This window comes from Leuresthes tenuis, unplaced genomic scaffold, assembly GCF_036924035.1.
Source record: "Leuresthes tenuis unplaced genomic scaffold, fLeuTen1.0.hap1 SCAF_11, whole genome shotgun sequence".
Classification (NCBI taxonomy): domain Eukaryota; kingdom Metazoa; phylum Chordata; class Actinopteri; order Atheriniformes; family Atherinopsidae; genus Leuresthes; species Leuresthes tenuis.
In genome coordinates, this window is record NW_027325365.1 from 10,241,766 (window position 1) to 10,267,057 (window position 25,292).

At 40.7% G+C, this 25,292-nt stretch overlaps 1 protein-coding gene across 1 annotated transcript in view; it reads left to right on the top strand.

Moving 5' to 3' along the window:
- enox2 (ecto-NOX disulfide-thiol exchanger 2) overlaps nucleotides 1-25,292 on the top strand; it is a 107,362-nt gene that overhangs the window by 55,819 nt on the left and 26,251 nt on the right. Inside the window, exons 4-6 of the mRNA XM_072395370.1 lie at nucleotides 14,192-14,347; nucleotides 21,878-22,084; nucleotides 24,809-25,042. Coding sequence (XP_072251471.1) covers nucleotides 14,192-14,347; nucleotides 21,878-22,084; nucleotides 24,809-25,042 — 597 coding nt within the window. The remainder of the gene's footprint in view (nucleotides 1-14,191; nucleotides 14,348-21,877; nucleotides 22,085-24,808; nucleotides 25,043-25,292) is intronic.

A 25,292-nucleotide genomic window follows, 5' to 3' on the forward strand; every position in this document is an offset into this window, starting at 1 on the left:
TCTCCTCCTAATTTCAACTTCAAATGATGCTATATTTTCTGTGTCTTAGAGGTTGTAAGTTGAAACTCTTTTGCTCCAGCCTTTTATTTTCCCAATTGCATCAAATCTCATAAATAGTATAATATATTTTACATAACACAAGAAATTATTAAAGTAATAATGATCTACCTGTTATATACAGACAAAGAAGTCTGAAGTCTTTTTTTTTTTTTACCAGTCTTAGGTTTGGAATTCTGATTTCCCACTTTCAATGAATGCACCATCAGAACAGCAGCGGTAACATCCGTGAAATATTTGCCTTCTTAACCGTTCTTAATGTCAGCTGCTAAAAAATAACAAATAAAACACAGAGCAATGGAGCGACAGTGAAGATCAGAGTTCATGCAGCTGGTTTGTGACGGAAGAATTACGATGTGACATCTTAATGGTGTTACAAACCATCCAATGGACGTTACGTTCTGCAGCGTGTGTTTTAACGAGCTGAGCTGTTCGACATGCGACTCATGACAAGATTGTATCTAAAAGATCATGAGCCTACCAGCTGTCCGTGGTCCAGCTGCAGGCGAGGGAAATGAGTATTTGAGAACATTTTTTATACCAGTTGGTCTGAGCTCTCCGGCTACTTACTGTATGCTCTCTCATAAAATAATATTGGCAGTTGGCAGACCCTGAGAAAGAGAGGAGTGAAGTGGACTCAAGTGGGGTCACTCCACGCTACCAAAATAACCTTCTTGAACAGAGATGTAAATGAATGGATAAAAATGAGCTGCTGTACTGTCTTTTTTTTTGTCTTCAGTGTCTTCGCTGCCCAGTTTCATTGTATTTAGAAGATATTTCTGTCAGTTTCCTAAAACCAGTATAAGATATTCCTAATTTCTGAGCTCAGTGCCCTGTGATGAGGCTGTCATAGTAACCATACTATATGCGGATGTACCAGTACAATATCCAGCCTTACCGATTGCTCTGCTATCTATAACATTAGGTTCAGCTGCACCCTCCCACTCTCCATCTCTGAAGAGTTATTCTGCCATGTCTTCTCTCTCCTCAGTAGAAGCCGTTCCCTAAAGCCTTTTATAAATCACTTCCCACTTCTTAGCTGAAACGCACTTTCATATTTGAAATATGCCAAGCCTGTGTGTACAGGCGTGTAGCTGTGTGTGTGTGTGTGTGGGTGTGTGTGTGTGTGTGTGTCCGTGAGGGCTTGGAGATGTACGGTCTTCCAAATGCATTCCTTGAGAAATATTAGGGGAAACACAAGCATGCTTGCACACAGAGACACAAGCATGACATATTCCTAACATAGTAAATAAAAGCCTCTCCACTAAGGGAACATTTAATTAAGCTGAAAAATTTAACTTAATCTAAGGGAGTTTTCCTATCTCAGTCTCTAAATCTGTGGACAATATGTAAACCGGTGTTTTCCTTTGGTTCAGTGTCTTTTCTTTTATTCAACCCAAATGTATCCGTGTAAAAACATTTGCCCCAAATATCTAGAGAACAATGAACTGTGTTGCTCGTCCAGGTCAAACTCTGAATGACATTCACTCTAAGGAACTCTAGATTTTGCTCAGCTGCATCCAAGAATTTAAAGCGCGTTCAGCTGGATCGTGTTAGGGTTGAATCCAGTTTGTGAAGCGTTTTGGTGTGGCCGTTTTGTTCAAAATCCAGATACAATTACAATGCTCAGATCTGCCCAAACAAATCAAACCAAAGAAGAAAAGAAACGGAAAGAGAAACAAAACGCAGGTCTTAAAATTCACTCGCAGATGAAGATGTAGGATCTAGATTGGACATTAGCACACCTTTCCCGGACTCTGCATTTCAGATGAAATGTTTGATGCAGGGGGCCGATGATCTCCTACAGAGATTCTCCCTTTGAACTTTATTCGCTGCTGTTGAAGGCCTTTTTACAGCACCCATTTAACTCCATAGCAGGAAAAGCAATGGAGTAACTAAAAACGCTAATGAAGGGCATGCCGGTGATCCAGCATGTGTGCCATAAGGACAGTGACACTGGCATATATAAATGAAATGCAGCAATTAGTGATGTTATTGGCTGCACCTGTGTGAGAGATGCTGCTGTGAGGGAAGGTCAATTAAACTGCTCTGACACTTAATCTGGGAGCCAAAAGACATACATACAACAGCTCAGAACAGGGTCTGCAGACTCACACAGGTGTTTTCACTTATTCTGACTCATTGTCCATGTCTTACTCTCATCATCTGCGATGGATAATAGAATAGTGTTTGAAAACGAAGGTGTTTCTGCTCTTTTTACTTTCACCTACTGTCATGTCGTGCTGCGTTTTTGTTCGTTTTTCGGTTTTGCTCACATACTTGGTCAGACTCACGCGTTTGAAAGAATATTTTAAATCCAAGTGTAGCCATTTGCTCACACTATGTGACAGAGAATGCAAATTGAGTCTGATTATTCCACAAGTTGTGGTTATGGTCCGTCATTGGTAGACAGCCACGACACAAACCATTATGGACGGCTCACCAGAGGACGGCTAAAGATAATAGCACAGTTTTCCATACCAAATGTATAAAGGAATCACATTAATTGTCACTTGCCTAATAACGGCACAAGACCTTCCACTTGTCCAGAGATGGAGTTGAGTTGGTCCAGACAAATGACCAGCCAGTAATGTTGAAGTTGAAGTAATTTTCAAAGTTTTGAATAGTTTGAGTGACAGATGTTGGCAAAAGTGGGGCATCTGGGTTCATTTTATCAGAAAGTTTTATATCTTTTTCTTCCAAAGTGTATGTCTACATGTTTGGAAAAATCTGAGTTCTCACAGCTCGAACGTCGATGTAGCACTCGATGCTCGTATACCATCAGGTTGTAGTTTGTTTCAGCTTTTCGAGGCGCATGTCTACCTGACCTTATGAACAAATCAAAGAAACAAAGAGGTGACTTCTCCTAAAAGGTCCAATAAACCAAAAGCAGAGGAAGATGGGTGTCGGTCAGGCCCCATTAGTTCAAGACCACTTACTAAGAAGAGCTCTCATCAGATGTGTGGGCCTACAGCAGGTTTTTAGGCCTTTAAGTCATAACTTGTATGACTCATCCGATGCCAGAGGCACATTCAGAAAGATGATAGGTGGACAAAAGATAAGAGACAATGATGAAGTGAACATCTGTGACTCCCTTCATGGATCACCTAAGAGAATGGATGGATTTTTCTATATTTCCTCTCTACCTTCCTATTTTCCTTCTCTTTTCCTTCTTTGCTGTGAGTCAGAGCAACATTAGAGGACATGCTGCCTGCCCTCATGTCTCAGACTATCGAGTCAAACAGCTGACAGGTAATTATAACAGCAATGTTAACTTAAATTTAAAGAAAAATGTTTTTTGTGACCAAAATAAAGAGTAAACATAGTACAGATATTTGAATTTCATAAATGGGGTGCTGTTATATAAGTGATCTTCATCCAGTTATTTATCATTCGGGTCAAAAGAAGCTTCACTTTTGAGTCAGAGGAGTCATACATTTGTGGGAAAAGATCCACTCAGGCTCTATGTGGTAGGCTGCTTCTTTTGCACTGTTTACAGCAAAGTGTGAGGCCAAAACAGCTCCTTGTCCTTTTAACTGTGAAGTTCATAAACTGTTGAGTTCTATAGTAAATTACGCCGCCTGCACCTCCCTGTTTATTGCCTTTTTGTGGTTTCTGTAGTCAGCCCAGTTTCATTATGAACTCATCTGTGAAGTCTGAACACAAAGCTCTTGGCACACACACACTCACACAGACACACAGACACGCACACACAGTCAAATGTCACAAAGTCTTATGGTAGCCTGTCAGCCAGCGTTTGTTCCCAGGGCACCGTTGGCTTTGAAGTAATCCAGGTGGATTAGTTATTGATTCCCCATCATGACAGTACATCATCTTTTTCTTTTTTGTTTCACCTCCAAACATCAGAGGAGGATTTGCTGTCGCACTCTTTGTCTTTGCCCGTTTGATTTTTGTCCCACCCTTGTGCGTGCGCACACCCAGTCATGCGTTTCCTGCATGCAGATTTACGCGGAGAGGGTTTGAGTCAGTTTTAGGCTCGTTCATTAAAAGATACAACCGGTCCCCCAACGCTTTCATTGCACATTAAAGTTTTCCTTTGTTTCATCCCCTGTGAGCCTGGATAGTATTTTTTTTTCACACAGTCTTTTCCTGTCCCCCGCCGGTCATATTTATCCAGACGGGCAGCTAAATAAAGGGACCACAGTGGCCAGAACCCTCTGCTCTGCACCCTCAGAAACTGGTGCACATCTACAGTGATGACAGCTTTATTTCTATAGATGGACGGAGCACGATTGTGTATATTAGAAAGTTGTTGGTGTATGTTTGTGTTAGAGAAGTAGAGGAAGAGATGAGACTCGGATCACATGACAGAGCCAGGATTTTTCACACTGTGTAGCGATTTTACACAGTTTGTACAATGTATTGAGGATTTTTGAGTTGTACTTCTCACCAGGTCAAGTTGAACCTAAAGGTTTTACTTAAATGTGCTCTTGATTTCTGCTGTGTTTGTTCATTGATTATCATTGCAGCAGCTGGCCAATGCAACACACTGACAGCACATTGCACTGGTATCATCCTGCATTGAAGAACTGGCTCCTTTGAAATTTAATTTGAATGCAGTAAGGTTGAGTTACTACTAGTTTCTGCATACTTTGAAGCCCTCGGAGGCAAATTATAAGTAAAATTTCAAGACCAATGCTTGTGTAGTATGTCTGTAAGTAGTAAAAAAGTCAAAGTAGTAAGTAGTCAGCTAAGTCAACTAACTTATATCAAGTCGTACATTCATAGTCAGAAGATCCAAGTAGGTGGGATAACAGAGAGGGCGGCTTGGAGACCGAGCCAGAGGGTAACATAGAGTGTTGATGAGGCCAAGCTCCTGGGAGCAATAAGGGGCAACCAGCAACTCAGCTGGGAAGCAACCTCCACAAAACATCAATGATCTGCAGGCCAGACTTCCGGACAGTTGGCTGTAAGGAATCTGACCCACATGTGACAGGGAAGGTGGGGCCCATTGTATCTCTGGAGAAAATATTGATTGTGAGCTCTGCACTTGTAGTTGGATTTTCTTGCTTTTCTGCTTAACTTTAACAGGGCCAGTTTCCCAGAAATCTTGCTATTTTGCATGTGGAGTGTTTTTTTTTTTTAAACACAGACCCGTTGGTGAATATATCACAGCCAATGTTTAACTTAGTGGAAACCATTAATGTGAATGGTAAGGTGACCTCTTTTCTGATGGATGGCGGCATGGTTTTGATTAGATGTAGTCATAATGACCAATAGCAGCATCACTTACCTCTTGGTGTCTGTGGTCTGGTGAGTGAAATCCCTGATATAATGTGAATGGAATCAGTAGGAATCAACATCTGGTTTCAAACTTGTTTGACATCTGAAAGAAGAAACAAAAAGTAATGTAGTCTCCACCTTGTATTTCCCCTGCATCCATCTGTTTTCCCGTGTACATGTAGACTTTAAGTGGAAGCAGATGTATAGCTGTTGAGTTCCTCCTCTACATTTCTCTCAAAGTGCAGACCTCCTGACATGGTTTGTCTTATCTAAGCCTGCATATCTTGTGTTGCTGTTGTAGTATGTGTAGCCAGCTTCTCTATACTGTTGGTAGGATCTGAAGTCCACACTAGTATAACTAGTAAAACCCACCCTTTGTGGCTTGTGCAGTTTCTTATTAGGTCATTAAGACTCCATTAAACAGGAGACAGTTGGAGCATAAAAGCCAATCGTGTACCGTTGAAGTTGGATTAAAAAGTAAAGCTTAAAGAGTAGTTTTCTTTTCTATGGTGATACAGAATTTCAAACGTCGCCTCAATCATTCTCAAATAAATGCTTTTCTTATTAAACTTGTCAGGTCGTCTGCTGAGAATCTGTTTTATTTTTCATTGTGCATTGAATATCTTGCAGAAAAGTAAAACAGTAGTAGTTTTTTTTTACCCACTATTGTGAAGCATCACATATTTTTATTTATTTATTTTTTATATAAATCTTTTCTTTGCTTCTGTTATTGTCACAAACAATCTAACCAACGTGATGCCGGGGAAAAAAAACAGCAGCATGAGCAAAATCATTATAAGACTGGGATGCAGCGCCTCAGCGGTTTCTCTTTTATCAGCACCTAAGCAAACTGGACTGCACATGTGCTGAGACACGTTTTCCTGTCATTTCTTGTAGGTCTGCTTCCGTCCTCTCATCACAGGGCATCCCTCCCCAACCCTGAAATGTCGCTCAAGGCTAATAGTTTATTTTTTAATTTTCCCTAATTTCTGATGATTTAGTTCATCTTTTACATACCAGTTCAAATATCGACTATTCTTGAGATATGTACCAGTTGCATGAAATGGTCTTTCACTAACAGTGGTATAGCTTATTGCAACTGTTTCAGAGAAAGCATTCGTCCCTACAGAAGTAGCTATAGTATTGTATTTAATTGAACTTCAATTAATTACATGTTCTGAGCATCTTCCATTTCAGAGAGTTGGTAAAACCAATATGGCCACAAGCACAAGAGTCTGAACAGGGTCTGACTACACAGAGCCCTCAAAACAATACCGCCCAGTAATAAAAGAGGGTGCAGTAAAGCGTTTTTTTCCCCTGCAATGATTCAGTTATTAGTTATTTGCTGTGGGAAGATAAGAAAAGGGTGCAAAAGTCAACAGAAACAAACAAACATTCAGATGAATGGTTTTAAAAAAGACTAAATTCCCAAATTGGACTACACTGCGTTAAGCGCCTTAAAGATTTCCACCCTTTGGACTTAGTGAGGCCTCACAGTATTGGTTTGTCTTTTACTGTCACCTGGATTTCCCATTTTTGTGTTCGTCTAAGCTTGACAGTTGAGTCTGTTTTGCCTTTCCAGTAACCGCACAGTGGCCCAGTACTCCCACAGCATCTCAGACATGTAACAATAATAAGGGATTATCCGTTTTTGCTGGAATGATGGCTTTGATTTGCCTCTGTGGTTTTCTCACATTTTAAGTCGCCACAGCTCTCCAGCAAAAAGAAAACATGTAGAATTTTTTTTTTCTTTTTTAAACGAGCTCACCTCACACTCATTCCACCCCAAGAAAAGCTTTTAGCTGTTCACGCTCATTTATTTGCAAGTTTATCAGAGTTAATTTAGATGCATATAGTTTTTGCATGAATGCACACACGTGCTCATACACTCTGGAGAATAGATAAGCAGCCTCCAGGGGCAGACAAGTGTTCACGGAGTAAACAAGCGTCCCTTTGTCTGCTACATCCCACTCGCCCTCATCTCTTCCTCACAGCCGCCACAAACCCAGCAACACTGCACACACAGTGGAATATATGAAAACTGGGTGTCACACCTCATTGCGTACTCTTTCAAACATTGCTTCTTGTAGGATTTGATGACATGAATCACAGCGTGCTCATTCTCACACGCTGGCTTACCTGGATTAGCATCAGGATATACATTAAATGACAGTTATTCCTTTGCTGTAAGCATTTTTCAAGTCTTGGGCTGAAAGCTTTGTCCCTGTGTGCTGACTGCTCTGGATCTGCTCTGGTCTGATGCCAGAGGTTTTTGGCGGCCTGTAGGCGGACAGGCTCCCTTGTGGGGAGGTGACGATTTCCTTACATTATACAGTATACAGAATGTCGAGGAAAAATATGGCGCAGCTGTGACTTTTCTTTGTGTTTACTTCCAGTTGCATCAGATATATTTACCCATTGTAGTGCCAGATATTGTTAATAACTAGATTTGTTGTGTAGATCCGAGTATGGAGGTGTCTAAGAGGATGTATTCTGCACTGAAACATAAAGAAGCTGATTCTTATTTAGATTACATGAAATTGGGAGACTGTGTAACTTTTTCAGACAGATGGGAGTTTTTCTATTCATCCTCCAGGTTGCAGCACTCAAAAACTGTCGCTGTAAAAGAAATAAAGTTTGAGATGTTCATACGAAAATGCACAGAGGGTGACTCTTGGCAGATTTAGAGAGGCAGCCACTGGTAGGGTTCCAGGTGGCATGGCTAGCTCGCCTCATTAGAGAATATTATCCAGCATGCCTCATGGCAATTGCCTGTCTTCCCTTCAACCTCCCACCCGCCGCAGACTGCTAGGAGGGACATTTATGTTCTAAATCTGAGTAGAGAAAAGGGGGAGTTGAGGGGAGGATGACATTAATAGCTGGGGGCTTCACACAGTGAAATGTCAGGGACCCCCCCCCCCCTCTTTTTTTCTTTTTGGTCTATCTGCACATCTTGATTGACAGTCTGCTCAAAGTGTAATTACTTTGAACAATCCTCCAGCATATAGACTGTTATGCATCAAAAGGATGTGATCGAAAGGTGAAAGGAAGAGGCATGTGTGTGTTCTTAGAGGACAACTTTTCATATACGTGTGCCTGTACGCTCGTACATATTGCTGTACAAGGAAGACACGTTGGCAAAGAGATGTTTCGGAATTTCAGTCTTCCAACATGATGGAAAATGAAAAAGTAAAACTCATAGACAAGCACGGTAAAAAGGATCAGACAGATGCGTGGCCGTGTGTGGGAGGACCCAGCCCCAGGTTTCTTTTGTTGTTCTCCTTCAAGAGGAGCCTTTTGCTCTCTACCTCTCTGTGGAGTTTCTGCTGAGGCGCACTGTCTTATCCTTCCTCTCTCTCAATGAGGCCACAGAATATTAGTTAACAGCACAGGTGGCATCTGTGGTGTCAATTATACAGGCCTGCAAATACTGATTAATGAGCCAGTTGTGTAATAAAACAACTGATCATATATTACCGTTTATTTCCTGCTCTTTAGTTATATTTTACCTGGTTCCTGTTAGTTTTAACACCAAGTTAATGAGCTGATCGTTTGTAGTTGACGAGGTTAAATACGGTTCACATAATGGTGGGGATTTTGGTCCAGAAGCTTAGTTTTCAAACATCTATCAGTCAGACAAAATACATGTTCAGAACTTAGAATAAGTTTTGAAATAATAAATCTGTTATATTTTATGTCAAAAAGGTTTGAAGATGAGATCAGTTATTGATGAAACAAATGTGATTTAAAGTACCTCTATCAGCCGTTCTTCTCTTTATATGATGTGAGCTGAGCTGCCCAGTTGTTTAGCCTCTTTATATTTAATGGTAGTATATCCCTTGGTTTAATGGCAGGAGCTGCTTTTTGATATCAATCTCCCCTCACGTGTTCAGTTTTACTGTAAATGTAATTTGAACATTGATTTTAAAATCGTATCGATCGTGTTTAACACAGTTGTTTCGTGTTTCTGTTACTCTAATGGTTTCACTCCACTGAGGGAAAGCAATACATTGACCCAGGTCAAATTAAACCCAGGACATTGCTGGTTAATGGAACGAACATGACTGACCAGAGCTGTGTACGTATTTTAACCACGTTGAAAAGCAAACCGTAAAAGAAAATTGACAATAAATGTTCATTTATGTTCTGTAAAACCTTAGCATTTGAACTTCGAACTTGTCTGTTATTTCTAAAGCAGCTTTGCTATTGACCACTTGATCCACTCCAGCATGCTTAAAAGAAGGGTTCAAACTGGAGTTTCCTTAAGGTGGCAACAGCTACGTTTAGACATCATTAGTTTTCTGTTCTGTACCTAACACTGTTAGACATTTGTTGAGATGCTCTGCTCCCTCCTGTGTAGAATAAGCAGCCTGCTAGATTTGCATGTGTGGGTTTGTGAGCAGTTTGTAAGCTTGTAGCTTGCACTGAAATTTGGAAAATGTTATGTGAGGTAATACCTTGCTTTTGATGACTTTCCATTTGTATTTGGTAGATATTTGAACATTTTTACTATATATTTTTTTGACACATACTAGAGAAACAACTTCTGACAACTTCTTACTCTATGCGCAGGTTCTATAATTACACGTATGCAAATACAGCACCAGGATCAGCTGGTTGTATAAGTCACACATCCACTGTTTGCTATTCATCTTGTAGCAACTGAGCATGTGGCTGTCACGTGTGAACTACCCTCTTGGTTCTTTTCTGTAACATCTTCAGACAGAAATCTGGCCAGGTCGGACCTGTTGGTGATATACTGTATGTAAGTAACGAATCTGTTCAAACTCTCCCTCATCATGATTTTATTTTATCTGTCGTAGTTAGCTAAGAGTTTCTCTCAACATCTGTGATAAATAAATGAGAGAAAAGCTTCTGCTCACTCTCTGACTACTTATCTATATCTCAGTTGCTCCCATTCATTGCTTTTTGTTACAGCCTAATAATTATTCATAAGGCAAAAGTAAAAGTTGACGGACTCAGAGAATTTTGTGTGAAATGCAGCTTAACTTCTGACAACCCGCTGTGTGGAGACGATGTCCTCAGGTGAAATAAACAACCTTTTCCTCAAGCTGATAATAGCCACGCAGCTAATTAGTGGAATTAATAGTATAACACTGACTGCTCAATAAGCTTAAACATGTAGAAGAGGGATATTTTCCCGTACTTCCATCCAGCACCGCTGTGTTTTACGCAGCCACTGTGCAGTCGGGATGCTTACATGTTGTGGCAACAAAAGACGGCCTCAAAGCCATAACCTACATTTATGCTGTGTGAAATCCCACATAAATTGCAAATTATGCACCCTCTTTCACAGGCAGGTTTAAATGGAGGCTGAAGAACATCAGCAGGGGTAGCGACCCGTGTGTGAATGACCGAATGCCGTCACTTTAATGGAGTTAAATGTAGCCATTAATGTTACGAATGCACGTGAACGGGGCTTGACTTATGGTGCACTCCGAACTCTTAGAAATTCAAATCCAGTACAGAATAGCAAAACCTAACGTAGTTAATGTGGCTATATATGCAGAAAACTACATGTTCATCTGGTGTCCACTTACAGCATACGTTATAATGAGACGCACTGCAAGAGGGAGGAAATAATGGATTGTCAGTGATGAAACATGTCCTCCAGCTATTTTGTTGAAAATGGAGATGAGAGCTGGAAATGCTTGGGAAGAAGTAAATAATCTCCTTTATTACACACAGCTCTGCTGCATACTCGCTTCAGGTCTCAGGCTTTTAATGGTCGAGGATAAATACATGGCGAACACACACACACTCACACACACCGAGGCTCGCTCCAGTGAGAAAACGAGCAGCACTGCGGTGAAATAGCACCCTGATGTAACCATATCATTTTCTCCATGTGTGCGAAAATCTAGTTTGCTTTGCATCAATGTAAGGGCTCATGAGTATATATTCTTGTTATACCAATCAAGCAATAGAGCTTTGGTTTGTCAGACAATGGGGTGTTTCCAGAAGTCTGATTACCAGGGTATATTTACCCTCTGTAACCTCCCACAACACTGAATCTTGCTTTGGTGTGTACATCTGTTAAGTTTCCTCTGCTATTTTCAACGCAAAACATTTTACATTGAGGTTATCTGCCACACAGTACTGGAGTCAATGTATTTTATCTTCTCTCCTGCTCTCCATCTTTCTTTTAACATGCAGGAGAACTCATCAATCGCCTGGCAACAAGGGTGCTTATCACCCGTTTCCTCCCACTTTGACTCCTGGTTAGACTGATTGTGACATCACGAGTAGATGTATCGCTTTGATCCTTTTTCCATTAATACAGCTTGCTATGCTGAGTTTTTCTTTCCCCTTTTGGTTCTGTTTTCTTTACTCTGTCTGGTTTTCAGTATTTTTCTTAAGCCAGTTTTATCAGTCAAACATATTTATTGCATCCTGTCCTGCTCCAGGGACCTATTCCATGGCTTTGATCGTGCAAATATGTCTTTATTCTCCCTTTCTCAGTGTCATTACATTCAGCCATTTACAGTGTATTTAAAGTAAATCACCTTTGAGTAAATGTTACAGTATCCATCCAGCTCCGCCTAATGTTGTATGCTGAATAAGATTTAAATACATTTTTTCTCCCCTGGATTTATTGCCCTTGAAAATCAAAATAGTCGGAACCCAGTGGTTATCTTTCTGAATTTGAATATCAAACTGCTGATATAAAAATCCAATCATGGTAAACTCTTTTATGCCCAAAAACTTAGAAATTTCACAAGGTTTGACACTTTTCATCCTGTGACCCAGAAGTCTCTTTCATTATGTCGCTGTGTTACCAAAATAAAAAAGAAAGACATTTTTTTTGTGTGTGTTCTGTATTTCCGTGGTTTGATGTTGTTTGTATCAAGTACTCTTTGGTGTTGAGTGAAAAACATCAAAGGAGAGAAAAAAAAAAGAGTTGATGAAATGCCTTTTATTGACATTAACGCTGGGCTGTTAAAATATGCCTACGCTGAATGGCTTGTGACTTTTTCAGGGCATTCAGAGTGTTTAAAAGCTCTGTTCTTAAAATCTGTTAACCCAGAAGAGTTTGCGGCCTCCATACAGGTTATTGATTTTTTTTCAATGATTTAATCGCACACAAAAATTATTTTTACCTCAATTTACATAATTTTTTGTGTAAAAGATGTCTCTCGTGTATGCGGTGGGTTTGGAGATTTACAGAGCTTATTACTGGTCTGCAAAGGCAGCACACACCGCCAAATGCGAGGGATACTGATAATATGAACCGCACAGCCATCACAAAAAAGGTTTAATAACCTGCATGGCTTTTGTGATCTTTTATGATGTAGTTCCACCTTCACTCTGTCACTGCAAAGGGTCTTTTTCACAATATCAGTGCTGTGAGTTTAAAGGGAATAATAACTGCGTTGCTGTGAAGTATCTAGATGCAGCATAAGTATGTATCATACTTATAGGGATTCCATCAGTTGTTTTGTGTGATTTTTTATTTTTATTTTTGGGTCTTTAGTTAAACCTTCAAAAGCAGCTGTAGGTCAGCAACTCGAATATCTGGTGAATTTTTTTTTTTGCCCCAAAGAAATCTGGTGGCTTTGATGAGCACGAGGTACTGTTCATCTTCAAAGAGTTTTATGTGATGAACACTTGCGATGATACTGATTCGGTTTTAGGTGTCTCAGATATGTTTTCCTGCGAACCTTGTTCACATCAGTACATTGTTTAGGTTCATTGATGGTGCCTTTGTCTCCTTCTTCTACTCGTGGCCGGCAAATTGAGCCTTAATGGAGTTTGTATGCTGACTGTGGAAGTGTTGCCTCCTGCAGCACCTCTTCAGTGCCAGGAACTGTACTTGTACAAGTAAATTTATGTCAACTTTTAGTGCCAAAAACCTTTGCTCTTTCAAATGGTAAATGTTCCACTCTTATATAGGGACTATTGATCTTATTTAGGTTCTACAAAATGCCTTTTTCACTCGCACAAATGATTTCATTCGCACAACCACTCTCACAGTGATTCATATTATATACACTGTAAGAAAAATAGGTTTTCATCTGTAGCTGGAGCTTAGTTTTCTGGTTTGCTGCTTTTATTTCAGTGTATTTGCTGCAGCCTTCCACTGTGTTGACAGAAATGGCCACAGTTGCACATTTTCAAACAAGCTTAAGGAACAGTTTCAAAGATTTGGGTTTGGACATGTCTGACTGATGTTTTTTTCCATTTATGCCCTCCATTTTTTGATTCTGTGCAGCAGAGTCAAAAAATACGACCTGCTGGAATATGCGTCACAATGATTTTGTCTTATGTTTAGTCAATTGTGGCAAGCATATAATCTCTGGTGAAGGATTTGTTTCAGTGAGCAGCGCTCTGGCATCCTCACACACAGGTGCATGTGCATTAAACATCCTGCGGCATAATTGTCAACTCTAAATCCTCTGCAGGTGACGTTGAGACTCTTACTTAAATGTGGTTTTGTTTCCATTTCAAAAAGTCTATACGGTCACACAAAAACCTAAAAGGCACATGTGGTGGCTGTTGATGCCTCTGTGTGTGCGTTTTGTCGATAAGTTCTCTTAGTGATGTAGGTTTAAGGCCCAGCTTCATTGTGTTTAAGTTCATCATTCAAACAAGAGGGGTGACAGAGAAAGAGTGACTCGGTAAAACTTCTTGAAATATGCATGTTGCTGAGGATAATGATTTATTCATGAATGCCTGTGTATTCCATGATGTGTGGGCTGTGAGTGTGTCACTGATGTTGACAGAAGAATCACAGAGGGGACAAGCAAACAGTTCGAAATGCAACTTAAAAGATTTGGTTTGGCCTGAAGTTGCATCCAGCCGAAATTTTCACACATTTTAAAGCAACACTGTGTATTGTTTTTCAGTAAATGTCATTTCTCTCCTTTAGATTTCGACCCCAACCTTGGCATGATGGCTGGAATTACCCCCATGAACCCCATGATGCCCGGCCTCGGTATGGTGCCTGCGCCCGTCTCCCAGGATCTACCAGTAGTTAAAGAGATCATCCACTGCAAGAGCTGCACCCTGTTCCCCCCCAACCCCAGTAAGTCATGATGTCATACTCTTCCTTCACTGGCTCCTCCCAACAGCCCGTGTTTGCTTTTACAAGTGCTTAAAAAAAATAATCAAACTATACAACTCATCAATCTGTATTATACATTGAGGTTTTAAGCTTCTTTATTGTTTTGTATATTTTTATTTAAGGTGGTATTTGTTAGTGTTTCATAAATATCATTATTATAAATTCATCTCCCGGTTCATTTCTTGATTATATGATTCATAACTTGGGCTGTGAATTAAAAGTAGTGCAAAAATCTCCCATCCTAGAAGCCTCAATGATACATTAAAATAGCTTTTTTGTCTTTCATCAAATAGTTGAGAACCTCCAAATAACGCTGCCATAAAAAGAACAATGACAATAACAAAAGTAAATGTTGATATTTGAGAAGCTGTTGACTCTTGAGCTTAAAGAAAATGATTAACTCTGCTATTCCTTCACTGGATGCTGGAATAAACATGAAACGACACTGTGAGTTATTGCAGACATCAGCATGTAGATTTGTTCGAGTGATTCGGCTCTGAATAGATTTGATTGTGTCTCTGTTTCTCTCGAATTTTATGTTGCTGACTCTTATCAAAATGTTTGTTTAGACTTTTCCCAAACTGGAAATTTCTGGCCAAGTCACTGTGTGCAAACTGACTATAGGCGTGCTGTGCAGGCTGTTGTCTTATATTTATCTCCCCGCCGTCTCCTCATTATTCAGAGCGAGGGGACGAGACGTGGGGGGTCCTTTGATTGATCCCGCTTTGGCGTTTCAGATTTCCATCGACAAAAAAAGTTTATACTGGGGGGGCTTTTGTTTTTTTACCAAACAACATCTCATCTTCAAGGTGAAATAAAAACAGAAGCTCCTCACCACAGTTGCATTTGGGAGTTAACATTTCTTTTACAAAATAAAACATGCATTCATGCGTTCTGTCAGGCAAATATTGTTTTTGTTTTCTTTAATGTCGCCCGTACAGCTTTTTTTTAAAGATATTCCTCTGCAGCTGCTTTGCACATCATAAACTGTCGCCATATGGTGATGGAATAAGAGTTTAAGTGTGCTTGAAAGCTATTTTTAGTGAGTTCTCAGGAGCAAAGAGAAAAATAAAGAGTTCATTCTTAGAAAAGAATCGGATTTTCCAGGATTTCTCTGCAACTTTGAAGCCTGTCACAATCACTCCCTTACACAAACGTGCCCTTGTATGCTTACCTGTTTGGAAAAGTGACATTGGGACTTAATAATATGTTTTAGACTTAATTGTAGATGTTTCTCCTAATATTCTAACTTTGAATACTCCTACTCTTCACTTGCTGTTTCGATCCGTATCTCCTTGAGATTGTTTTTTCTTTTTCTTTCATCTACTTCACTATGAGACAAGACTTTTAATCCCAAAACCAGCTATTTTGAATTAACAGACAAAACTGTCTCGAGCTCACTCTTCTTAATAAAGCCAAGGCGGTCAATGGACATCCTACCGGTATCAGTAATTCCCTAAAGGAAACTGCAATCAAACATAATCACGGTTGGTTGATTGTGTGTTTTTCATGATGCAGAGTTGTGTTGTTGGGATCTGCAGCTCCTTTTAGAATCTCAAGACAGATTAGTCCTGGGTAAGCGGGCAAACCTGGCTAAGAAATGGCGTCTCGCTAATTTTGTTTATGATTTACACCAACGGATTCAATTAATTATGAGAGGGAATACCTAATTCCATCTCAACCTTGTTGGCTCATGAACCATCACAGCTGCAGTTAACAGTGACGTTCTCTGTCACAAGTCAAGGAAAAGCTGCTGTTCAGCTCCATGCTGTCCACACACCCACCCCCTTATTTGTTAATTAATGTAATGACAAAGAATTTGGCTTTGAATGTAGAATTTCCTCATGTGAGTTAACTACGTACTGCTTCCAAAGGGCCAGGACCAAGCATCGAAATAGAGGAAATCCGTGGAGTTAGAAACATGTTGCATAAGTTTCACACAGATCACAGTTTAGCAGGAGAACTTCATGAGGAATCAAGGTGATGTCAAGTGACGACTATTTTCTGATTTAGCAGCTCCAGCTAAATCTGGTGATCTCTGAAGACATGGTTTGAATAGCTCATTGGAAATATTTCTTGGGGATATATATATAAAAAAACAAAAAAGTTACAATAGACGGCTTTCTGAGGATAACTAAGCTGTGTGTTCTCCCAGTGGGACAGGACAGACAGGTGAGCGAGATTACAATGTTGGTGATAGCAGCAAACCATTATTTCATCCTACATGCTGCCAAAACAGCATTTGAATGCATAATAGTGACATTAAGAACAGACTGTGAGGAAGCACAGAAAGTATTTGCATAAGAATATGTGCAATACAACATGAAAAAACAACGGGAACAAACTTTCAGAGGCTCACTGTTAATGCACGGACTGTGTGCCAAAAAAAAGTATGCGCCACTGCTTTACTGTTTAAGAACGGTGAGATCACCTATACAACTGTAGCTCCATTGGTTCAGAACTGAGCCAGTGCCACCATTTTACTGTTGCAGATTGCTCCTCACGCGCTGTATGACACTCCAAACAAAGTGGAACAAGCACCTATGTTGGCTATAATAAGGCTTTTCGCAAACAACACAGGGAAAGCGCTGGTGTCTTGGCTACCACATTGCATATGGTGTCCATCACAAGTAGTCATTACCCTCTGGCTGCACGCGCTCAACCTGTCACGGCGTGCAGCATCTTTTCTCACTGACCTTTGGAGCTGAGAAACAACAGCCCCCTCAGCCCTCCGCCTGCGTCTCTGCTCCTTCTCCTATCTTGTCTGTGTGAATGACCTCAACACACCATATGTCTGCATCCTCAGCACGCTCTTTTTTTCCATGGCATCTTCCCTTTCTTTGAATCCTTCACAATCAGCTTTGAGCACATATTCACCCTCTCTAAACCACTTCCGCCATCTCAGATGAAGTGGTGTAGTAGTATCCCCCCCCCCAATGTTTTGTGAAATACGACATTGGACCTGTGGACTCACTGTGATTGTCATTGGACATCAAACAACGTAGTGCTGGTCTCTCTCACTCAAACTTCTGAGGGTAGTCTGAGAAAGAGTTTTTGTTGTGTTTGAAAGATGAAAGCATGTACCAGCAGTGTGTCATAATGTACATAAGCACACTCCATTTGGCTTTGATAAAGATGAATGTCTAAACTCTCGTGTGATCTAAGTTTCTACCATGAAGCTTTTAGGATTAAAAATGATAGAAGTGATGCTCTTCTTCACAACTGAAGTGGGGTCTGAGGATTAAATCCACACATTTAATATGGTACAAAAGGTTTACCGCAGTAATAGCTCTCAGTAGTCTCATAACAGAGACCGTGGTTCAAGTCATTGGTGTCCAGAGTCAGCTGTGAGTTGAGTGACTTTTTATCTACTTTTCATAAGCCAACTGGTGAAGTGAATGTGTAAGATAGTGAAACAGTTGTGCGTATTTATTCATGTGTGACACAAACAAACTTAGCAGGTTTACCTGAGTGTGAGTAAAAATCTTGGGAATACCTACCTGGGAAGTTTAATGATTGACACTTCCCTACTGTGGCACCCCCCTTACCATGAAAACGATGTTTATCCAGTAAAGGTGATGGATGGGGATTACCTTTGTTAGTGTACCAGAGACCACACACTCAGCAGGACTGTGGGACAGCGCTGCGTTGGCTTTACAGTGACCACTTCACCTAAACTCTGTCCTTGAGTCATATTGGATATACTTGAACACATACAGTACAGTAACTATATCATAAATCAATACACAAGAACAGACTCTGTTACAAGGTCATTTCTTAAGTTCTTTTTTGTTGTTGTTGTTGTTGTTTTTTGGTTTACTAGGTAAGATTAAGTGGAATTGTTTGCTTGTTTTGTAAAATCTCTTCCTAATGTGCACCAATCCACCACAACATCATGACCACCTGTCAAATATGTTGAAAGGCTTTGTACTACAGCTCTGACCCATCAAGACATTGACTCCACTTCACCTTTGAATGTATGTTGTGGTATCTGGCATGAAGCCTTTGGGAGGTGTGGGCTCAATGGATCCAATTAGCTTATCCAGCACTTCTCAAAGACGCTCGATTGCATTAAGGTGTGGAGAATTTTGACCAAACTTTCTGTTTGGCTGGGTGCACCGTACTGCTAAAAGAGGCAGGGATGTATCTGGTCAGGTGACGCCTGTCAAATTATCTTCCACGTTAATAGCAGGATCCAGCATTTCCCAGCAAAAGCGTCTTCCCCTCCTGGCTTCACTTGGAACTTGGACCCAGCTGTGTCCATATGATGTCAAAGACGACATGATTCATCAGAACAGGCCATCTTCTTCCTTTGCTTCGTGGTCCAGTTCTGATACTCACATGCACCTTGCAGGCGCTTTTGGCAGTGAACACAGGTCTCCATGGGAACTACACAGACCCAACATGCTGTATGAGTTACAGGAGCTCTTCTATTGAATCAGACAGCACCAGGCAGCCTTAGCTCCCTGTGATCTTGTAAGGTTTCATTGTTTTTTCTTTCTTGGACCACCTTTGGTGAGTCCTGACCTCTGCAGACGGCAACATCTTAAAAGAGCTGCAGTTATGGAGATGCTATGACCCAGCTGCCTAGCCATCTTTTTTTCCCCCTTATCAAAGTTGATCATATCCTTGCACTTGTCTTTTTTCCTGTCTCTAACACACAAACTTCAAGAACAGTGTATCTACTTTCTGCCTAATAGACCCACTGCCAGGTGCTATATGACGAGCTGATCAGTGATTTTCACTTCATTTGTCAGTGCTCACAATGTTACGGTTGATTGGTTTATACAAATACGTTCTATATGCTTCCTCTCCTGAAACCAGGGTTTTTACTCCTCTCCTGTTTTGCTTTCATTTTCTTTTTACTGCTTGTGTAACGGTTTTTAAGTGTTAGACTTTGGTTCAAAAAAAGTCTTTTAAAATGCTTTCAGGCATCAGTGGATGCTATAAAAGATGCTGCTTCTTCCTGCCTTTCTTAGCCACAGGTTTTACCTGCTTATCATATTTGCATGCAAATGCAATCACTTGGACCATTCACAAATGTTTTCTTACTGTGTGTGATCTAATGTATTTATTATAATCTGGAAATCATGAATAGTTCATCTGAATCTTGTTTGTGGTGCATTTGCATAAATTGGTGGGTTGCCATAAACGGAGGGATTCAGCACAGCAGGTAGCTGAGGGAATTGCAAAATGCAATCCAAGCCCTGAGTTTTAATAGCTTCCAACCAATTACCAGACTGAAATAATCAAAACTTTTCATTGCAATAAACAATTTTTATTTAATTTACAGCGTGGCACATTTGGAAGATGGTGCAGGGCATCTGTTCTCCCCTCTGTGTCCACTCTGCTCTATCAGCCATTTGCGGACTGAAAGGGTCAGTTCATTTGGACCTCTTTCTTCTGTCTGCCAGCAAAGCTTTTTCCTGCCGTGGCAAGCATTTTCTGAACTGCCTTTACTTTTTCTGTCCGTCTCGACTCAAAACTGTTTTAATCTGCCGACTCTGGTGGTCAAGGCATGAAACCTTAGTCGACATTTTGCTTTAAAAGTCCCGTTTCACGCAAAGAGGAAGCCAGGGGCGCATGGGTGTGTTTTGATGAAGTGCGAAAGACACAAAGAAGGTTGAAAGAAAAGGAAAGTGCTGGATTGGATTTAGAGACAGAATTTGCTGCCGCTGAGAGCTACTAGCAAGCACAGGCAGTTATTGCAGTACGGATTATGAGCTCGTAAATCTTTGGAAAAAACAAAGTTCTTTCCCCCAACTTTTCTTTCCTGTCGATTACATGCTTACATATTGCACAATGTTGTTTACATTATAAATACACAGTGTAATGATTACAGTTTGAATGTGATGTGGGATATTTTTGTAAGGGATGTAGAAGGGACTTAGTCTCTATCTCTGCAGTCGGTTCACCTCAGAACTCCTTGGTTTTTAAATCCTTTTGATCACAAGACATCTAAAGATATTGAAATGGCTCCGCTCGGCCCTTGTGGCCCTAACGCTATACGTGCGAGGTATCAAGCCAAGATCAACCCTGTTCTCTTCCGTATCGAGCATAAATATTTACTGGGATGAGAGCAGCTGTAACTTTGCATGCTAAGCCTCTGTTACACACATCCAGAAATGCAACATCCTCAGTGTTCCGCAGATTTTTCGGTTCACTCCTCATAGACCCCACTAATCACATTCATCATGGATGAGAAGCCCGATCTATTGGAGATTAGATCAGTCAACACTCATCTGTGTTGAATAAGTGATTTTTTCAGTAAAGGGGACCTTCCACATGACAGGATTTGCAATCACTTTCTGGCCAAAAGGATTTCATTTTCATGCCTGGAATGACCTGATTTCAACATTTATCTAACAAAAACTGATCTAAGCATTTTGCTCCAAGTTATCATTATTCATGCATTAAGCTTTAACATTTTTAGGTCATAAGTGCTGTGTTTTGAATATGGCTTAATTCAATTTTGCAGCATCATCCTCAACAATTTGGCTTGTTTATGAAAGTCTTTGGTTCCGATAAACGGATTTCTTCCCCTGCATTAAATGTGGCCCTCATTATTGTCACTTGCAGTGTAGTGGCCTTTTGGGGGTTTACTTGTCGCTTGTGGTCCCTATGTGCCTGACTTTGTCTTTCTCTGTCATTACTCGGATGGGGATGCTGATTTATTTATTTTTTTATTATTTAGAAAGAAAATTTTTAGCTTTTGAAGCATTTGTGATACAAATGTCCTGCCGATGGGCAGACTAGACAGCATAAAAACCCATTCCATTTTGAACTGTGCAGTTGTTTCTTTTCCTCCTCTTTGCAGAGAAAAACTATTTTTGCTCGGTGGATTTTCTTGCATTCCCTATTCCTACAAGCATATATATTTCTTCTGAAGAAAAAAGAGAAGAAATTTAGCCTGCGACAACTATCAACCAAAATAAGAAACAAAAATCGTTCCTGCCATTATTGTTTTCAGCTTCTCAAAGTCAATAATTCCCACTCAAAATTGAATTTCACTTTTCTCAGAATGCTGAGTCATTTCTGCAGTTCTGTGCATCTCAACATTTTTATCTTGACATGAATAAAAATGTTCAAGAATGTCATCATTGAGCTTCATCATTCCCACCTTGGATTTTATGATTTGACTTAGTTATGGTGCACAGTTTTTCAGGGATTAGCGCTGTGGCCTCACAGAAGTTTCAGCTCATTTTTTCTCTTTGGTGCTCTGGCTTCATCCTGCAGTCTGAAAACATGCATGTTAGGTTCATTGGTGTTTATTATTGGCTGTAATTATGAGTGTGAGCACACGTCTCTGTCTGTGTTGCCTGTAATAAACTGGTCACTAGCAGAGGCATCTCACCCCGCGTCAGTGGTGTTGGGCTCCATCTCCCTCCCGGCGTCATCAATAGACTAAAGCAGGCATAACTAATGGATGGGTGATGGTTCAAACGTAGAGTAATTGTATTTCCTCTATTTCGTTCCTCCACCCTTGAACAGACCTTCCCCCTCCAGCCACAAGAGAGCGCCCTCCGGGGTGTAAGACGGTGTTTGTTGGTGGTCTGCCGGAGAACGCCACCGAGCAGCTCATCGTGGAGGTCTTCGGACAGTGCGGTGATATCACAGCTATACGCAAAAGCAAGAAAAACTTCTGCCATATCAGATTTGCGGAGGAGTTCACTGTGGACAAGGCTCTTTTCTTGTCTGGTAAGCTCTCACAACTCTTTCTCCACCATCCTATTCCTTAGGTGCTTATTTCTAGAATATTTCAGTCATTTTACCGCTCAGAATGCTACTTGCATAGTTGCGAAGTGAGCCCCGCTCTAACTTTTTAAATCAAAAATATTATTTTACTGACTATTGGAGCACTTCAAGGCTTTGAAGGTCATGAAATCCTTCCAGCTGATGAAAAACTGCTGTCATAATATATTTAGATCATGGATTAAAAAAAAACCAACACAACAAGTCACATCTGGAACGTGATAAGAACACGAATTATGTGCTCCTCCAACAGAGTGAAAGGTAAAGATTATGCTTCACAGACTTTTATTTTTCAATCTGATGCATCATGTGAGTTTTGAATGAGTACAGCAGTAGTAGTTCCATGTTTCCTCACCGTGATTTTAAATTCACTGGTGCTCTGATTTTATTTTTTTTACCTGGAGATTCTTCCTATTCTATAAACCCTTGAAAAAATATTTGTAATTCAGGACACTAATACAGCCGTAGCTGTTGCAGGGCAGCAGAAGGCATGAATGAACATTAAGTTTGAAAAACACCTCTTCTAAAAATGTGGCTGCAGCTCGTGTGTTCTTATCTAATCTTTATTTTTTACCGCAGCCTGTAGACTGCACACATCATCAATCTCTCTGTGCAAACTGATGTCGACACAATCCTGCTTTCAAAAACCAACATAGATAAGCAGTCATATCAGAAGTATTTCCAGCATTATTGTGTTAATACATGCGCAAATGTTTGCATGTGTAAGAGAGAGTAAGTTTGAATGAGAGATTCCTTGATTTGGACCTCCTCTATTCTTACGGGGAGATGTGGGAGCGGAGATCCATATATTACAGCTATGACAGAGCTGTGTGGTTTCCCATAAATAATAGCCCACACACACAGCCTGCGTAAACAACAGTACCCAGCAATGGTACACGCTCAAACAACTCCAGCACACCAACATCTCCACATATGAAATATTGAAGTCTTGGTAGATTGAGAGCCTGAAGGGGAGAGAGAAGACTGAAGTAGAAATCCTCAAACTTTCCCTCATCTCTTTCCGTGTTTGTGTTTGGATCCTTCGCTGCCCACCGCCCTCACTGGACAACCTCTCAGATCATTTTAACCAATTAAATCTCAAAACAGACAAGATTGCACTTCAGTCCACAACTGGCCATTAGTGAAAATTTAGTAAGAAGGTTGGAGTGGGGATAAGATGGAAGTAGAGAGGAGAAGATGGGTTAATGAGGGATATCGTGGTCTCTCAGTGCCACCAGTGATCAAATTGGCCTCTCTAAGCCTCTCCTGTGTATTGACATGAGATTGCAGTTCTTCTTTTCAAACAAAAGGCTCCAGTGAAAAACAAAAAGTGGTTGCTTGATGGTATGCTCTACTGTTTTGTACTGTGGTTTGCTCCACAACATAATATATTTTCAATATATTTTCATGTATGCAATGTATTGCTAACATGCAGAAACTACAGGGAAAAGTGTATTGCTGCTGATATGAAGCCGGTTTGAAATTCCACACACACGATGCACAGAGACGGTGGCAGTTGGTGTGAAACCATGCTGAGACATATTCCTATGATAATTGATAAGTAAGCGCAGCACAATAAAAAACTGGCGTGAACACAACGTGTGAAGCTGACAGCCGTCAAAATTGGAAGCATTCAGGCCTTGCATTGCTGCAGTGGACTGAGATAAAAACCCACGCAAGCGTGACTTTAGAATTTGGCCAGAGATGTGTGTCCTTTTTCACTAATTTCCCACAGCTGTTGGTTATATAATTGCCACACTAAGAGTCTATAGCAGTTTGAGATGTTTTTGGATCAATTTCGTCGACATACATGGTTACAAAAGCTCTCTTCAGTCTGCAGTCATGATATGTTGTTGCAAAAAGATGTGTTTGTTAAGCAGTGCTGTCCCTGCTTTTCATAACGGCCCAAACAGGTGGCGCAGCGCTGCATTAGTGTGTGCTTTTAAATAGCAAGCCGCCATTGCTGAATCAGCCGAGTGAAAACGGCGTTGTTAGTTAGAATGGTGTGTTCTGTCATTCCATCTGTCCCTCACACACACATCCATTAATACCTCTAACAAACACTGCTGCCAACTCAGAGACACATCAACTTCAACCCCTGTGTCATTCTGCATCAGTCCCACATTGAATCACTGTGAGAAAAGGTCTGAACGCTGCTTTCATGATGTTGTTAAGCAAGCATTTATATAGTGACCAAGGGAGTTCAACTTGAGAGCAGAATGCAGAAAACATCTTCATCGACCTGACAATGCGTGTATAAATGCGGTTAATTTCCCATGATAATGCATCCACTGATGCATCCACTGCACATACAAGAAACACAACCTTACTGCAGAAACTACAAATCAAACACGTGCAAATTGCATGAAAGAGGCTGAAATCTGGGAGGAAAATAAATCAACATATCAACAGTTTTTGGTTGATTTTAATGTCGTATCTCTTTATTCAACTCTGCTCTGTCACTTGAGTCAAAATAAATCATTTCCAATGCACTGTTTGTGAAGAATGCACCACACCGAAACTGACAGTGATGGACGATGACATCGGTGTTCGTACGGATTGCTTCATTTGACCTCTGCTACTCCATGTCTTTTTACCTATTCCATACCCCACCACCTTCCACAGCTTTTTGTTTCTCATTTTTAAAGTAGACACTTAATCTCTCCCCAGGATATCGAATCCGTTTGGGCTCCAGCACAGACAAAAAAGACACTGGTCGACTTCACGTTGATTTTGCCCAGGCCAGAGATGACCTGTATGAGTGGGAGTGTCGCCAGCGAATGTTGGCCAGAGAGGAGCGTCACAGGCGCAAGATAGAGGAAGATCGCCTCCGGCCGCCATCCCCTCCACCAATTGTCCACTTCTCTGAGCATGAGTGCAGCCAACTGGGAGACAAGATCAAAGGTAGACATCGATACTGGTAACCTGCGAAGCATACATAGCAAAATATGATAGCACAAACATAAGAAAGAGAGCTGTAAGAACAGTATCTTCCTTCATCACATTGTTACTAGGAGAGTACACATAAAATCTTGTCCGTTGCCGTTATCTTTATTCATGCCAACAATGAAAAAAGAGAAGTGTGATTTTGGAGGGGGGGTCACAGAAACAGCTCTTAACTGCAGCTTGTACCTCTGACATAGTTATTGTGAAG